Source organism: Podarcis muralis, chromosome 2, assembly GCF_964188315.1.
Source record: "Podarcis muralis chromosome 2, rPodMur119.hap1.1, whole genome shotgun sequence".
Lineage (NCBI taxonomy): Eukaryota > Metazoa > Chordata > Lepidosauria > Squamata > Lacertidae > Podarcis > Podarcis muralis.
The window spans coordinates 122,138,329-122,156,130 of NC_135656.1; the positions used below are offsets into that span (position 1 = coordinate 122,138,329).

Genomic DNA, 17,802 nt, shown 5'->3' on the forward strand with positions numbered 1-17,802 from the left:
GACACGAAAATGCAATTGGCGAGGCGCGCAGGTGGTGCTATTTGGGGAGGAGAGGGAGCCAAGGGGAGGGTGGAGGGAATAGAGAGAGCCCGGCTGCCTAGAGAGGCCAGTGGAAACAGACCCTCCCTCTGTCCCCCCCCTCCCCTCCCCTCCCCTCCCCGCTCGTCTTGGGTGGTCCCTCCTGATGCAGAGGAAGAGATGCGGCGCGCAGGGCGAGGGGTGAGTCGTGCCAGGCGGGAGATTTCGTGGGTGGGGGACCCGAATACGAGGGTGTTGGGGGGCTGAGGGGGGGGAGGGAAGGATTTCTGGGAGGGAAGCCCAGCCTTCTTGCTCCTGCTCAGGAATCTCCTTGAAGTCACATCCCTGCACGAGGCGAGGGGCGTCCTATCCCCCCCCCCAGCCTTTCTTCCCTGGAAGCTGGATTCCTGCCCCCTTCCTCCTCCTAATGGGGAAGCCGGATCTTCTGGGGGATCCAAACGTGGGGCTCTGCCTTACACCGAGTCCGCCCTTCGGTCGACGTGGGTCAGAATTGCTTAGGGTCGCCGACTTTGTTCTGGCAAAATACGCGCAGGGCGGTGAGGGGGGGCGCGCGGGATTCTTTATTATTATTATTATTATTATTATTATTATTATTATTATTATTATTATTTGGCGCTGAATTGACTTCAAAGCAACCCATTGCAATCTATTGCAGCCTAATGCCCCTTTCTGGAATTTTATAAAAATGCCTGCATTAATTTTCGTCTTTCTTTGTGTCCTGGCCATAGTCCCTTCTAGGGCAGGTGGTCTGGGGTGAGGGGGGCAACAGTGAAAGGGAAGCCAGGTTGGAGGAAGAGAGTTGGGGGAGGACCTGGCAGCCAGCAGAGTGGCTGGGGAAGCCCTGCCAGATGGGCGGGGAAATAATTATAATTGCTATTATTGGGGGGTTGGGGTTATTGAAATAACTGGGAACTTGTGGCCAGGGAGGCTGCAATGCCTAAGCTCCCATCTAACAGAGATAAAAGGAGACGCAAAAGGCATGACTCTAGTCGATGATGATGATGATGTTATTATATATATCCCACCCATCTGGCGGGTTCCCCCAGCCATTCTAGGTGGCTGGGTTTTCTTGCATGGTGGGTTTGAAGAGGAAGGCACCCCTCTTTCACCACCGAAATAGTGAAAGACTCACCCTTCAACAGCTAAATATCTGGGGCAGGAAAAGGCTTGCAGGGTCTGTGAAGCTCCTTTGGTTTCTTCTTCCCTCTCAGGAACCTGCAGCTTGTTTTGGCTTCTGAGCTCCCTAGGAAGTTTGAAAGAGTCTGATCCTGCAAAGCTAGCGAGGATGAAAGGGGGAAGATGGACGGTTGACTTGGTCAGGCTGCCTCCTGCATCCCTCCCCAAAACTGTTGAGCATTCCCTCCCAGGGCCCTCAGAGAGATCTGGTGAGTTGCAGGGAGAAAGGGCAAGGATGGATGGAGACCGGAGGGGGGAAACACATTGGCAAGGTGTTGGACAAATATGTCCCAAGGAATCTTTACCCAGAGGGCGTCAATTTACTCTGTGTAAAAAAGGAGTCTACACCACGATCGGGCATCACTAGATTTATTACAGTAATGCACAGGCGGCCCCTCAGCTCACGCTGTAAAGGAGTGCTCATTCCAGCTTACATCACACATAATTTATAACCTAAAAGCGTTCGAATATCCCTCCTACAATTCCTGTTGGTTAAGAAATTGCAGTTTACAGGCTACCCAATCTACCTACACATTATCCCTCTAATATGTACCCCCATCAATAACATGCATCCCATGTCCATTCAGATAGCAATTTCGCCTTTTGGGGTGTGTATTCATGAAGCGTTTGAGCACGCGTACTAGTTCTTAAACTATCACAGATAACACCCTGTTTCTTAGTCTTAATTGCACCCTCAACAAGGAAAGCAGTTTAAGGAGAATCCTTTGATTCAGCTAAGGATTCATTTTTATTCATTTATTCCACATTGGAGCAGGACCTATTTCTCTTGCATGGTGGGTTTCAGGAGGAAGACCCCCCCCCTTTCACCATGGAAACAGTGAAAGACTTATCCTTCAACAGCTAAATGTGAACCTCCTTCCTGCAGACGGAGAAGATAACTTATTCACACTCTTTGAGACAGAAAGTCTGCAATTAAGAAGCAGATACACATTCCCAGAATTCTACAGCGTTTGGCTCTCCCATAATGCTCTTCTTTAGCAAGAGCCAAAGTTTTAACTTGCTATGATTTCCCAACTTCATTACAAACTCTTTATTGGTAATATGTAGATAGAGAAATTGAGGATTTTTACAATTTTATAACATGCAGATAAAATTATGTGTTGCGAAACCAGAGAGAGGAACTGAGGGAAGTCTTGAGGGTGGGGAGGGATTTTTTTCTTTTTTCTTTTTTAGGGGGGAAATGGGGGGGGATAATGTGGATGATGTATTTTTGTTAAAATTGTTATGTTGGAATTCCTAATAAAAAAATGTATATTTTTTTTAAAAAAAGGAATTAAGGAGCAAGTCGGTGTTGACCTGGAGTGGTTACAAAAATTTCTGGTCTCTCCCCGAGTGCCACGGGCCCTGCTCCAAAGAGAGCTTCTCTAAAGAAAGCACAACCAAAAATCACTCCATTTTGCGTGAATAAGGAAAATGAGGAGGTGGCTAAGAAACAGCAGGAGCCAGATCCTATTCCCAACCTTCTCGGGTCTCTCAGCAGCTCTAATGATGAGAAGAAAGAGGTTTGGGGCCCAGCCAGCTCAACTGCTAAGTCATCTCTTGCACTGAGATGTGGGGGCACCTATATGTAATAGCTACTCGGCTATTTTCTGCCCATGCTCTGGGTTTCCAGTTTTCCAGCTTGGGGACAGGATGGTGCCTGGTTTTTGCACCAAGTTCTATCCATAAGCCCCACTGAGTTCAATGGGGTCTACTCTCAGGTCACTAGTGTGCATACCATGCCAGCCTTTAGAAGTGGGGTGAGGTGCAAACAGATTAAATGGGAATCGCTGTAGATGTTGCAAATGGGGTTTCTGTTGGGAAGGGGCTGCCCCATTTGTGCTTCTCCAGGAGCAGGGGAATATCTAGGGCAGCAGAATCCCTGCAGGGCCTCTGAGGCTCCCTTCTTTTCTTCCTCTCTCCCAGGACCCTGCAGCTTGTGGTGGCTTCTCGACTCCTCAGGAAGGATGAAAGAGACTGAATCTGTAAACCTAGCGAGGATGGAAGGGGGAAGATGGACAGTTGACCTGGTCAGGTTGTCTCCTGCATCCCTCCTCACAGCCTCTGAGCGTTCCCTCCCAGGGACCTCCGAGATATCTGGTGAGTCCCAGGGGAGGGGAGATGGGGACATGGATGGATGGGGCTGGAGAGGTACTGGGGCTTGCTCAACTTGGGGGTGGGATGAGGCAGGCAGGCGGATGGAGATTGAGAAGGTGGGCACCTTTTTGGGCTCCTCCACCTGCCTTCCAGCGCCTTTGACATCTGCAGGCAATTTGAGCCAGGAATACGTCACAGCTCCCCGGCCACCGTGATGTATTGGCGCCAGTACTGTGCTCTGAATGCCCTACCAATGTCAGAGAACTCACTGATCCGTCGCGCAGCACTAGAAGCCATGATTCTTTAAATTACCTGATCCTAATTTCTGGATTGACTGCAGATGGGGCCAGTGTGTTTCGCCTTTTACTTTTCTTTTAGGAATAACTTTTCATTTTCTTTTAAAAACAGGGATCATATAAGACTAATATATAATACAAATATGTAGACTGAGTCTTCTCAGTCTTCTCAGTCTTCTCATATGATTCTCAAAACTAGTAGAAGTAATTTGCAGGAATCTCTATAACATATGGTTCATCATTAGTGGTCAGTGTAGCAGTTCTGAGTTCATGAATTGGTTTAAATTGGAGGAGGAGAGATAGGAGAAAACAGAGCAACAGAACAAGTCACTGATCCATCGCGCAGCACTCGAAGCTGATCCTACATTCTTAAACTACCTGATCCTAATTTCGGGATTGACTGCAGGTGGGGCCTCCGTGTGTTGCCCCATTATCTTTACTTTTTGGAAACACTTTTTATTGCTTTTAAAAACAAGGATTATAGGACTAATAAATGATACAAATGTATAGACTCATTCTTCTCATGTCATTTGAATATCTCAAAACTTGCAGAATAAATTTGCAGGAATAACATGTCGTTCCTCGTTGGTGATCAGTATATAAGTTCTGAGTTCATGAATTGGTATAAATTGAAACAAAAAAGGGTAAACAGCGGAGAACAGAGAACATTCAACTTCGCATAGCTGAATTCCTAGTCAAAAGCTATTGTGGCCGTTGGGCTTAGATTAAGTGCGAGTAATAGTCATTTTCCATTTTATGTTACCAATTAAACTATCCTTATTTTTCCGAATATCCGACGCACTTTTTCCCCTCCAGAAATGAAGAGGAAATGTTTGTACGTCCTATGGAGCGAATGCAGGCTGTCGCTGAAGCCTGGAGGGCAATAGGGGTCGGTGCGCAGCAGGGGTTGGCGCTGCACACCCGGGCTTCAGGCTGCTGTCCGCGAGCCTTTGGAGCCCGGCGGGAACTCCCGCCGCATTCAAAAGGCTTGTGGATAGCTGCCTCTTCTGGGGGATGGGGTCGCTCAGGCTTCCCCCGCCCCAGCCCCAGCCCCGTAGCTAAAAACGAAGCCAAGAGAGCAAGCGGGATCCATCCCGCTCACTGTCTTGGCTTCTGCCAAAGCCGCCTGCAGCCTCTCCCCGCTGGTGAGTTTGCGTGCGACTAAAGAGGAAGCCAAGACAGCCAGCGGGATGGATCCCGCTCACTGTCTTGGCTTCTTTGCTCTTTGGGGCTGGGAGGGGGAATAATTTCCCCCCCTTTATTTCCCCCCTAAAGACTAGGTGCACCATATGGTCCGGTGCACCCTATGGGGCTAAAAATACGGTATACAGAGTTGGTCTCCTCATGAAAATGAGAAGAGATTCAAACTGAAGTAAGAGATTTAGAAAAAAGCTTTAAATTTAGACCAAATTTAGATTGAGGCAACAGCTGATGGGGAGTGTGTAGGTGAAGATGTTCCTGCTTGTTTCAGAGGAGGCAGGGACGTTGCTGGATCCCGACAAGAGAGCTTTGCGTGAGGAAGTCAAGGAGGAGAATTGTGGGATCATGGACCCTCTCATTAAACATCAATTTTGAAATTCCATACATAGCTCTATTTCGGGGTGGCCAACTTCCAAGAGACTGCGATCTACTCGCAGAATTAAAAACTGGGAGTGATCTCCCCCTGTTTTGTAGGGGTTCAGGTCAAAGTTGTTGAGCTTTTATTAGCAACTCACCAAAGGAGCGCTGGGGGGAAAACAGCCTCCAGCCTCGGTTTGTAAGCTCTGTCTTCCATTCTCCAACAATGGTAGGAGGATCCAGGAGGGGGCCAGCGATTGACTGCGATTGACCAAAACCTCGCAGGGATCTACCAGTAGATCGTGATCGACCTGTTGGGCACCCCTGCTCTATTTGATGAACCTCCACTATTTGGAAGGAGACCAACGGCATCTGGGATTCTAACATCCACACCATGAGCCCTGAATGGAGGGATATCTTTTTTTAATAATAAATTTTATTAAGATTTTAAAGTTTACATGAAAAAATATATATATAAACAAAAAACCACCCCAAATTAAACAAAGAAAAGAAAAGAAAACAATGCCTAAAAGAAAGTCGCATCAAAAAAAAGTAAGAAAAGAAAACAAACAAAAGAGAAAAAAGATACATAGAATTAAAAAAGAACAAGTCAAACCTTTACATAACTTTCTTTCCTTAGCTTATTTCCTTGACCTCCTCACACCTCCCTTTTTTGTATTCTAATTCAATTAGATATTTCAGCAAATCCTTCATCTTTGTTTTTATCCTAATAATTTATCTTAATATACTGTAATTTTACATTCTCTTCTTTCATCAATTAACAATCCATTTTTACTTTATTTAATCTTATTTCTCGTTAAAACTAATATATTTGAACTTAATCTCTTAAGACATTTCCCCTAGGGTCATAAAATTTAATTCCACGATTTTTCCATCCCTCATTAAATTTTTTTAAGTCTCCATATATACACTTTGAATTCCCAATCTTCTTCCACCGTCTCCTCTCCCTGGTCTCGGGCCCTGCTGTCACTTCCATCAACCCTCAACAGTCCATCAACCTGGAGATCTTATATCCGAGGCTCTTAACTCTTCTTCACGTCCCTTCTGCCGATCTTCTTGATAATCTTTGATACTAAAAAGCAGATCTTGGGGAAGCTCCAAACCAACAATACTTTTATTCCTTCTTAACAAGTCGGCCAGGTTTCCATGGTTAAAGCTAGGGCCCATAAAGGATTCCAAATCTTGTTTCACAATTCCTCCAAATCCAAAGGCCCCAAAAGCTCCAATCTCCTCCTGGCCCAAGTTCATATCCCAAAAGTCAATTGATCCCTGCATACGGGGATCTCTCCAACTTTCCTTTTCCAGACCAGGCCAGGCTCCCATCTTCATAATCTGGCTTTTTCTAGTTACAGTCATATAGGGCCTCAACTTGTAATCCTCCATTTGCATCTGTAAGGTTGAGGCTCCCCCTTGTATTGCTTTATATTCAACAACAACAACTTTCTCCTTCTCCGATTCATCCATTTGTTCAATTAGAATAGATTCCTGTGCCAGATTCTGGTCAACTTCTGTGCTGATGCCCACTTTTGTTCCCAGGATATCAATATTAGTAGCCATGACATCTATCTGTTTATGCAGCTGTAGTAATGTCGGCCCCCAACCGCTTGCCCCTCCCTCACCTGTATCTGCTCTCCGGCCAGACTAGGTCTCCTAGGGCAGGGTTGGCAGGCACATTACTTTTTGCAAAACAGAACGAAATCGACCCGGTAGGGCTGCCACCACTCCCTCTATTCCAGGGGACCCAGAACCACAACCCAGGGAGAAGGCTGTGACCCGTTATCACTGGCTATCCCCACTCTACAAGTTGTTTCCACAGACTTGCAGACAGAAATTCTACGGTAGAGCGTAACCAAGCGTAAGGCTAGGACTTAGCTATTCCCCCGGGAAGGCACACAAACTAAAACAGTTTCTTTCTTAAAAGTTTATTTTAAAATAACATAAGTAAACATGCTAAAAGAAGCAGGCACATCTTTTGAAACTTACAGATAAGAAAATAAAGACATTGTATAGTCTAACTAACTTACATACTCACAAAGTCAAACACAAATAGGATAGTCAGAGTCCTTTTCAAGAGTCCACAAATTGAAGGCTTTCGTAGATCTCCATTACAAAAGACGAGACGACGGTTATTAGGTGGAACATCAACAGCCGGGCATCTTTGCGGATTGCAGTGAGCAATGGCAGAGAGCAACTTCTCAAACAATCCCCTGATCTTTTATCCCCAATTCGCACTTGGCGTCGTAACTCTCAAGGCAATCATAAGTCTTAATTAATTTTTAAACTCACCAATGACCGGCTTGCTAGTCGATCAATCTACCCCTTGGCAGCTGGGTCAATTTAGAATCCAGAGCCCAAATCAAAGGGTTTCCTCCCTTCCATGGAAATTATGCAGATACCCATTCCCAAGCATTTCAAGGACAGATAACATCATTGGGGGGGGGGGGATGTTCACACCCTTAGACCCAGGTGTCTGCCCTTTCATTAAATCAAGGCTTCCTTTATCCCAATAAACCTTTCACGCCAAGGAGCCAGCTAGTCTAGAGTTTAAAGAAACACAACTTCTTTCCCAGGGTCCTTGTGGCTGATGGAGTTCCCACAAGGCCTCACTCTTTTTACTTGACCAAGGAATGATTTCTAAACAGTACCAACTTTACTACAGCAGCTTTCCCAACAAATAAATGGTCTTATTCAATACAGACACTACGTCTTCCTTAGCCGACATTCTTGAGATGTTCAAGGTCAAAACCTGGTTTCCCACAGTCTTTATCTTAAAGCCAAAGTCTGCAGCTGTACTTTTGTAACAATGTCCCAAAACTCCCTCTAGAGGAAGACAGTCTCCATTTGTATCAATCCTTTCCAGCACAATTCCAAAAGTAAAATAGTAACAGTTTTCAGTTACCTTTTCTTCTTTTTAAGCGCAGAAGTGGACGATGGAAACAATGTCTTTCTTTTATGGCTAGCTGTCAAATTTATCCTGTTCACCGTCAAAGGACTTTTGCAAACCGTTCCCAGGTTCAGAGACGTGGTGATTCAATTTTTGATTTTTCACTTTCTCCTGCAGGTTCACTTGGTCAAAATTCCCCCCCTCTTCTCCTGCTTCCAAGGGTGTTAAGTAGTTTCAATCAGTGGGGTTTTAATCCTTTACATGAGACTTTCCAAGACCTTAGTTAACAACTACTTTGCTTCAGTCTGTTTACAGAAAGGGAAGGTGGACTTCCTGTTTGAACCTTCCCCGTTCGGTGCCAAATTAAATTATTTAAAAGTCCAATTTTCTGTTCTACTCATGGGTTGTTGTTTAAAATCCAATTGTCCACAGGAAAAAAGTCAGCGCTCTCCGACAGCAGCAATGCGGCTTCACTCCGTGAAAGAAGCGGTCGATTCAAAGCACCGCGCCGCTCACCCCACGTCGCTCCGGATTCTCGATACCGGGTCTCCCCGCGATTAGGGGGGAGCAAAAGGTGCCAGCCAAATCCCAAGTTCACAGGATTCTTCCACTTGTGATTTCTGAGAGTCTCCGCCTTCGCCGGCGTGGTCAGACCCTGTTTTTCACGGAGCAAGTTCCTCCCGATCGGAGGAGCTCCGCCATTGCCGGAGGTGCTAACCCGGAAGTCAACTGTTTGTGAATATTCTTTGTCTAGTCATGCCTTTTGAAACAATGACCAGGCTTGTCTGAAAAACCCAGGCCTTTTTAAGTGTGGGCTTGAGAGTTTTTAGGGAAGTTGAAGTAACTTCTGTCAGGTTTGTTGTTTTGGCTTCTGTTTGCATTTGATTGACCAAAGAGATGACTGACCTTGAATATGGGGTGGATTCCAGGATTGAGCCAAATCAAATCTATCACAAATAAAAGCCAAGCAATATGTCAGTTATTACCAGAAACAAAGGCAGTGAAAACTATTGTAAGGCCTCACATCTGACTTCAGTCCTTCCTTTATCACAAGCATTCATTAACTTTGTTCAATATTGGATGTGAAGCACGTCCCCTTCGCTCTGAGTGGGGTTGGGGTCCGGGGCAGCGATGCAGACTTAGTACAACTTACCCTAACATGGCAGTGCCTTGCTGGGGGAGGGGTCAGGTGGTGGGTTTGATGGTTCTGTGTCATCTGAACCCTGGTCACAGTATGCAGGCAGTGTGGCCCATTTGTTTCAAGAGAATCAGGCACCCCTCAGGCGTGCTCAAGTGTTAGGGGGTTGAAGATGCCACACATCTACAATGCCGTTAAGTTAGACTTCAAGGCTGTCCTCTTGAGGCTGAAACGGAGCACTCTCAAGTCTCTTAGTGAGTTGGGGGGGCGGGGAACTCTGTTCAATAATCTGGAGCTCCATTTCTTTCTGAGGCAATAATTATCTTCTCTCTTCATTGCAGATGGTGATGAATGGGAAGGGAAGAACAAGGGGGACCACAACAGAATCCACATATCGGAGAAATCAAATAAATATTCAGAGTATGGAGAGAACATCGGCCAGAGCTCCCAGTCCACCTCCCATCAACGAAAGAGCTTCATTCGGAGGGATAGCCTCACTTCACAGAAAATAATTCATAGAGGAGAGAAATTTTATCACGGCAGAGAATGTGGAAAGAGCTTTAGTCGAAAGGATCATCTCACTCGCCATCAAAGAATTCATACAGGGGAGAAACCGTTTCAGTGCTTAGAATGTGGAAAGAGCTTTAATCAAAGCATACATCTCACTTACCATCAAAGAATTCATACAGGGGAGAAACCCTATCAGTGCCTGGAGTGTGAAAAGAGCTTCAGTCACAGGCAGACTCTCACTTACCATCAAAGAACTCATACAGGGGAGAAACCCTATCAGTGCTTAGAATGTGGAAAGAGCTTCAGTAAAAGCTCACATCTCACTTCCCATCAAAGAATTCATTCAGGGGAGAAACCATATCAGTGCTTGGAATGTGGAAAAAGCTTCAGTCAGAGGCAGGGTCTCACTTCCCATCAAAGAAGTCATACAGGGGAGAAACCATATCAGTGCTTTGAATGTGGGAATAGCTTCCGTCAAAGTCGGCGTCTCTATTCCCATCACAGAATTCATACAGGGGAGAAACCCTATCAGTGCATGGAATGTGGGAAGAGCTTCAGTCGAAAGGACAGTCTCACTTTGCATCAAAGAATTCATACTGGGGAGAAACCCTATCAGTGCTTTGAATGTGGGAAGAGCTTCAGGGAAAAGAACACTCTCACTTGCCATCAAAGAATTCATTCAGGGGAGAAACCCTATCAGTGCTTGGAATGTGGGAAGAGCTTCAGTCAGATCAGCAATCTCTCTTTGCATCAAAAACTTCATAAAGGAGAGAAACCCTTTCAGTGCTTGGAATGTGGAAAGAGCTTCAGTCAAAAGTACATTCTCACTTCCCATCAAAGAATTCATACCGGAGAGAAATCCTATCAGTGCTTGGAATGTGGAAAGAGCTTCAGCCACAGTCGGAATCTCTCCTCCCATCAAAAAGTTCATATAGGAGAGAAACCACATCAGTGCTTGGAATGTGGGAAGAGCTTCCGTCACAGCCAGAGTCTCACTTTGCATCAAAGAATCCATACAGGGGAGAAACCCTATCAGTGCTTGGAATGTGGGAAGAGTTTCAGTCAAAGCCCCCATCTCATAATCCATAAAAGAATCCATACAGGGGAGAAACCTTATCAGTGCTTGGAATGTGGGAAGAGCTTCAGTCAACGCCCCCATCTCATAATCCATAAAAGAATCCATTCAGAGGAGAAACCCTATCAGTGCTTGGATTGTGGAAAGAGCTTCAGTCAGAGGGAAAGTCTCACTTCCCATCAAAGAATCCATACAGGGGAGAAACCCTTTCAGTGCTTGGATTGTGGAAAGAGCTTCAGTCACAGGCAGAGTCTCACTTCCCATCAAAAAGTTCATACAGAGGAGAAACCCTATCAGTGCTTGGAATGTGGAAAGAGCTTCAGTCACAGACAACATCTCACTTCCCATCAAAGAATTCATACAGGGGAGAAACCCTTTCAGTGCTTGGAATGCGGAAAGAGCTTCAGTCACAGGCAAAGTCTCAGTTCCCATCAAAGAATTCATACAGGGGAGAAACCCTATCAGTGCTTTGAATGTGGAAAGAGCTTCAGTCACAGCCACAGTCTCACTTCCCATCAAAGAATCCATACAGGGGAGAAACCCTATCAGTGCTTCGATTGTGGGAAGAGCTTCAGTCACAGCCGCAGTCTCGCTTCCCATCAAATAATTCATACATGAGAGAAAACCTCTTAGTGTTTGGAATGTGGGAAGAGCTTCAGTCAGAGTGCCACTCTCATGGCCCACCAAATTATTCATACAGAGTTGAAAGCATATCAGCGCATGGAATGTGGATAAAATTTCACTTGTAAATAAGTCAATTCAAGAACTCACAGCAGGGTAAATAATAGAATGGTAGATTCGGAATCTAGTCCAACCCCCGCCAATGCAGAAAAAACCTCATTTCAAGCATCCATGACAGATGGCCATCCAACTTCTTCTTAAATACCTCCAATGAAGGAGAGTCCACCCCCTTCTGAGGGAGTTCCTTTTCACTGCTGGCTCTTACTATCAGAAAGTTCTTCCTGATCTTTAGGAGAAATCTCCTTTTGTGTTGCTTGAATCACCTCTTTAGATTCCTTCAAGACCTTGAGAAGGACTTCTATAAGTCTGAGAATGTCCAGGGGATTGGACCATGCTCTATATTCAGGGGGGAACCCATGGAGAGGAGTCCGATATAGGGCTTAAGTCATCTGGGCATTGGTCAGATTGCCATAATTACAGACATACTTACTGGTTTGGACGGAAGTGATTCTTATTCTGGGGAAGTGGTGACTGTGAGATTACAGGTGCTCTTGCCAATATTGTCCAAACGTCCAGTAAAACTTTGACACAGCAGAGCGAATGTTTACCCGCTGAGGTTGATGTATTGGGAGGTTAGGTTTAGGGCCGTGTGGTATTGCTTCATTGTATGTGGGGTCCCTATAAAGGGAACTTCTTCCTCTAGGTGGGAGGGAGACTGGTCAAGTTACCATCAGTTGAATGCAACATTTAAGTTAGATTTTAAAAAATGGATTTGCAGAACAAAACTCACAGTTTGAAAGCTTGCTATATGCTAAGGGAAAACTTCATGAAGATGATGCAGAGGAGTCAAGATTATCAAGGGTCTGAAACCAAGCCTTCTGAGGAGGGCTTAAAGGAACTGGGGGGGCGTATCCATTTCAAGTGAAGGTTGCCGAAATCTACGCTTGCGACATGGGCTGCCACATGTTGAGATTTTCCCGGACATTTCAGCAATTTCTACCCAGATGCTGTTTACAATTCTGGATGTATGGCAACCATGTCTATATACAGTGGTACCTCGGTTCTCAAACAGCTGAGTTCCTGAACAACTTTGAACTCGAATGCTGCAAACCTGGAAGTCAGTGTTCCAGTTTGCCAACTTTGCTTCGGAAGCCGAACGTGCTCCTGAGCTTCTGTTTTCACTGTTGCGCTGCTAATTTGTGTCCCCCTGCATTGGAATCAAAGCCTTCTTCTGTTTTCACTGTTCCGCTGCTAATTTGCGCCCCCCCCCCCATTGTAATCAAAGCCTTCCATTTCCAATTGCAGTGTTCTGAGGTGATATTTGGAGATTATATCTGGTGCTCTTTTTTTGCTAAAAGAAAGTGTGTTTTTATTTGGCTTTTTCGTTTTTGTGACTGTGGCTTGTTCTCTGTTTTTGATTGATTGTGTGACTGCGGCAATGTATAAAAGCCCCTCCCCCATCCAAACAATGTCTATCAATCAGTGCAGGTAAGAAAAAATAATAATTTTAATTTTAATCTAAAGTACTGCCTTCTTTCTTTTATAGTACAGTACATTGATAATTACTTTCATTTTAAGGAACAATGCTCTCGTTCATGTTAAATGGCTGTTTTAGGAGTTGTTTTTAAAAGTCAAATTGATTAATCTGTTTTGTATTACTTTCTTTATTTAAAATTTATTTTATTTTATTCGCGTTTAGGATTTCTTACATACATATATTATGTTCTTACAATTTTTAAATTTTCTCATACAATTTTTAAATTTTAAATTATACCCATTGTCATGAAATCATAGAATCATAGGATCATAGAGTTGGAAGAGACCACAAGGGCCATCGAGTCCAACCCCCTGCCAAGCAGGAAACACCATCAGAGCACTCCTGACATATGGTTGTCAAGCCTCTGCTTAAAGACCTCCAAAGAAGGAGACTCCACCACACTCCTTGGCAGCAAATTCCACTGTTGAACACCTCTTACTGTCAGGAAGTTCTTCCTAATGTTTAGGTCGAATCTTCTTTCTTGTAGTTTGGATCCATTGCTCCGTGTCCGCTTCTCTGGAGCAGCAGAAAACAACCTTTCTCCCTCCTCTATGTGACATCCTTTTATATATTTGAACATGGCTATCATATCACCCCTTAACTTCCTCTTCTCCAGGCTAAACATGCCCAGCTCCCTTAGCCGTTCCTCATAAGGCATCGTTTCCAGGCCTTTGACCATTTTGGTTGCCCTCCTCTGGACACGTTCCAGTTTGTCAGTGTCTTTCTTGAACTGTGGTGCCCAGAACTGGACAAAGTACTCCAGGTGAGGTCTGACCAGAGCAGAATACAGTGACACTATTACTTCCCTTGATCTAGATGCTATACTCCTATTGATGCAGCCCAGAATTGCATTGGCTTTTTTAGCTGCCGCGTCACACTGTTGGCTCATGTCAAGTTTGTGGTCAACCAAGACTCCTAGAACACATGTACTGCTCTCAAGCCAGGTGTCACCCATCTTGTATTTGTGCCTCTCATTTTTTTTGCCCAAGTGCAGTACTTTACATTTCTCCCTGTTAAAATTCATCTTGTTTGTTTTGGCCCAATCTGTCAAGGTCGTTTTGAAGTGTGATCCTGTCCTCTGGGGTGTTAGCCACCCCTCCCAGTTTGGTGTAATCTGCAAATTTGATCAGGATGCCCTTGAGTCCATCATCCAAGTTGTTGATACAGATGTTGAATAAGACCGGGCCCAAGACAGAACCCTGTGGCACCCCACTAGTCACTCTTCTCCAGGATGAAGAGGAACCATTGATGAGCACCCTTTGGGTTCGGTCAGTCAGCCAGTTACAAATCCACTGAGTGGTAGCATAGTCAAGACCGCATTTCATCTTGTTTTGGCCCAGTTTGTTTTCACATCTGCCAGGTCTCTTCCAACTCTATGATTCTGATTCTATGACCTGGAGTTCTTTTAATACTCTTGGATGCAGAGTTTTGACTCTTTAAACTTGGGAACAGATATTTGGCTCCATGACCAAAATGACCAAAAGGGTCAGCTTCTAGAGGCCTGGAAAGATCATGATTGTACTTCCCCTACCCTCAGCCCTAGCCCCGTTGAGTATTTTTTGTTATGAGACTGAGTGTTTGGGGCTGATGCTGTAGCATTCTTGTCTGGGGACTTGATGGAAAAACAGAAAAATGTCCCTCACCTAACTCTCCAATGCCCTTCAACAAGAATGCTGTAGGAAATATTGCTAAACCCAAAGGGAGCCAAGAATTTGCTTCAGCTCCACAACAGCAGCAAGAATACTTATCACAAAGTATTGGAAAACACAAGATCTACCCACCCGGGAAGAATGGCAGATGAAGGTGATGGACATCATGGAACTGGCTGAGATGATTGGCAGAATCCGAGACCAAGGAGAAGAGTCGGTGGAAGAAGATTGGAAAAAATTTAAAGTTTATTTTCAGAAATATTGTAAAATTAAGGAATGTTAGAAAGATGTTGGAATAAAACTATGTGGTTTTAGCAGAAAAGATATAAAGGATTAAGCCAAAATGAATTGGTGATGTAAAGGTTTGACTTGTTTCTCTTTATTTTATTTTTATTTTATTTTATTTTTGTTCTTGGATGATATTTGTTTTCTTATGTATTGTTCTTTCTTTTTCTTTTTTGATTGTTCTGTTTTAACTTATATTTTTTCTTTTTTTCTGTAACCTTTTAAAAAAAAATCTAATAAAAATTTACTTAAAAAGTAAAAAGAAAAAAAAAAGAATTTGCTTCAGCTCACCTTGTTAATGGCAGAGCAAAAGCTATGCATGAGTCATTCTCAATCTACTTTCAGGACTGATTTTAGAACCCCATCATGCAGACGTGACTATCCACACAGGGACCATCTATTTTTATTTTTTTCTGATACTGGATTTTAAGTTACAGTTACATCTTTTAAAACAGCTGTCAGTATATCACACTGTATTCCACTTGCCTTCCAAAGGAACACATGGCTCTCCCCACATAGCGGGTTAGGTTGAGACTGCTGATCCAAAGTGATCAGTAATTTTTACGGTAATTACAATCCTGCTTTCCCTTGTACCAGTTTACCTTGACTTCAGTAAGACCTTTGAAAAGGTCCCCCATGATATTATTGCAAAAAAACTAGTAAAATGTGGGCTAGACAAAGCTACTGTTAGGTGGATTTGTAATTGGTTGACGGGCTGAACCCAAGGAGTGCTCATCAGTGGCTCACCTTCATCCTGGAAAAAAATGACTATTAGGGTTCCACAAGGTTCTGTCCTGGGCCTGGTGCTATTCAATATTTTTATAAATGATTTGAATGATGGAATAGAGGGTGTGCTAATCAAATTTGCAAATGACTGCAAACTGGGAGGGGTTGCTAATACACCAGAGGACAGGGTCAGAATTCAAAATGACCTGAATAGGCTAGAGAGCTGGGCCAAAACCAACAATATGGAGTTCCATGGGGACAAATGTAAGGTACTACACCTGGATAAAAAAAATGAAATGCACAGATGGGGGACACATGGCTTGGCAACAGTACCAGTGAAAGGGATCTGGGAGTCTTGGTCGACCACAAGCTGAATATGAGTCAACAGTGTGATGTGGCAGCTAAGAACACCAATGCAATTCTGGGCTGCATCAATAGGAGTATAGTGTCTAGATCAAGTGAAGGAATGCCACCACACTATTCTGGTTGGTCAGACCACACCTGAAATACTGCGTCCAGTTGAAGAAGGATATTGTCAAGTTGGAGCATGTCCAGAGGAGGGTGACCAAAATGTAAAAGGTCTGGAATCCAAGCCCTATGAGGAGAGACTTAGGGAGCTGGATTTCTTTAATCTAGAGAAGAGAAGATTAAGGAGTGGGATGTCATGTTGAAGAGGGAGCAAGCTTGTTTTCTGCTGTTCTAGAGACTAGGATGCAGAATAATGGATTCAAACTATGGGAAAAGAGATTCCACCTGGGCACGCTAATCCAGTCAGGGAAAAAGGGAGGCATACTATGTTTAGGGCACCGTTTCCAGCCCCTTCCCCTTTTCGGGGTGAGCATCGTGGATCCTAAAAAGGGCTGCTCAGTCATGGATACAGCTGCTGAGCTGCTCAACTGCCTCATTCCTTGAGTCAGAACGACTGAATCTGTATCCACCGCCCATGTGTCGGTTCATGACTAGGGGCTTCACATTCTTGCCCCCGTAGCCATTTAGTGATTGTCATGGGGGGGAGGGTTTGGGGGGTTGGGTTGGGTTTGGGGAAGATGCCTGTGCGTGAATTTGTTTTATGTGTGTAGATCAGTGCATGCTGACCAACGCACAGTCTTCGCAGTAGGGCTCTGTTCTGATGGCATGAGTAGTCACGACGAACTGGTGGTTCCTATCTGCTGCAGCCTTCATCCGCCTTCAGAGCCGTTGTAACACACTGCTTGTTATCACCCACCTGTTCTGCCGTTGAGGACTTCTTGGATCATTCTTTGTCTAGCTCCTTCCCTGTTATGTACTAAGCTTGGATGCTAGAACAATAGGCAAGTAGGATCCTAGAATGCAAGAACTGATTGGCTTGCAGGAAAAGACCAACCAGGCTCTAGGAGGGAAGCAGAATCAGCCAGTCAGACGGGACTCATTGTGTAAATAATGTATATAAAAGCCTGAGGTTTGGGGGGAAATTCAGTCACTGTTTTACAAGCTGCAATAAAGAGCATGAAATCACTACAGGACTCTGAGCATATTTAATTTTCTTTGACCTTACCGCCTTGGCTGAGCCTGCTGGGAGTACGAGATTCCCTACCGCTTCACTCACAAGGGTCATAGGAATGTGCAAGCCCATTCACCAGGACAAGTGAGGGAACTGAGATAGATTGCACTGAGCCCTGGTCTCATTAGACAAAGCGTTCCACCAAAAAGGCTCTGGTTGAGGACAGCTGGATATGTTTTGGGCCAGGGACCTCCAGTAGGTTGCTGTTAGATGAGCGTCACACTCATGGGGGGTGTATTGGAAGATAATTCCCACAGATAAGAAAGGTCACAGACTGTTTAGGGCTTTAAAGATTAGCACCAAAACATTGAACCTGATTCGATACTCCAACTGGAGCCAATCCAGCTGATGAACAACCAACTGAATGTTCCACAAAGTCCAAGTAAGAACTCATGCATCTGCATTTTAGACCATATGGAGTTTCTGGAGCAGTCTCAAGGGTAGCCCTGCATCTCTCTCTCTCTCTTTCACATTCATACCCTGCACTCCCCGGCTCAGGTGTACAGCAAGTTAAAGTAGTCTAGTCTGCAGGTGACTACTGCATGGATCACCATGGCTACGTTGGAAAGGGACAGGTACAGTACCGATTGC

General features: G+C 44.6%; 2 protein-coding genes across 2 annotated transcripts in view; both read left to right on the forward strand.

Annotated features, from left to right (window-relative positions):
• The window catches only part of LOC114592563 (uncharacterized), a 400,972-nt gene extending 389,326 nt beyond the window's left edge, over positions 1 to 11,646 (forward strand). Inside the window, 1 exon segment of the mRNA XM_077923100.1 lies at positions 9,849 to 11,646. Within this exon segment, the coding sequence (XP_077779226.1) occupies positions 9,849 to 11,411 (1,563 nt within the window). The 3' untranslated portion in view covers positions 11,412 to 11,646.
• The window catches only part of LOC144326619 (uncharacterized), a 32,905-nt gene continuing 15,222 nt past the window's right edge, over positions 120 to 17,802 (forward strand). The window contains 3 exon segments of the mRNA XM_077923152.1: positions 120 to 219; positions 1,251 to 1,424; positions 3,142 to 3,315. Coding sequence (XP_077779278.1) covers positions 1,325 to 1,424; positions 3,142 to 3,315 — 274 coding nt within the window. The 5' untranslated portion in view covers positions 120 to 219; positions 1,251 to 1,324.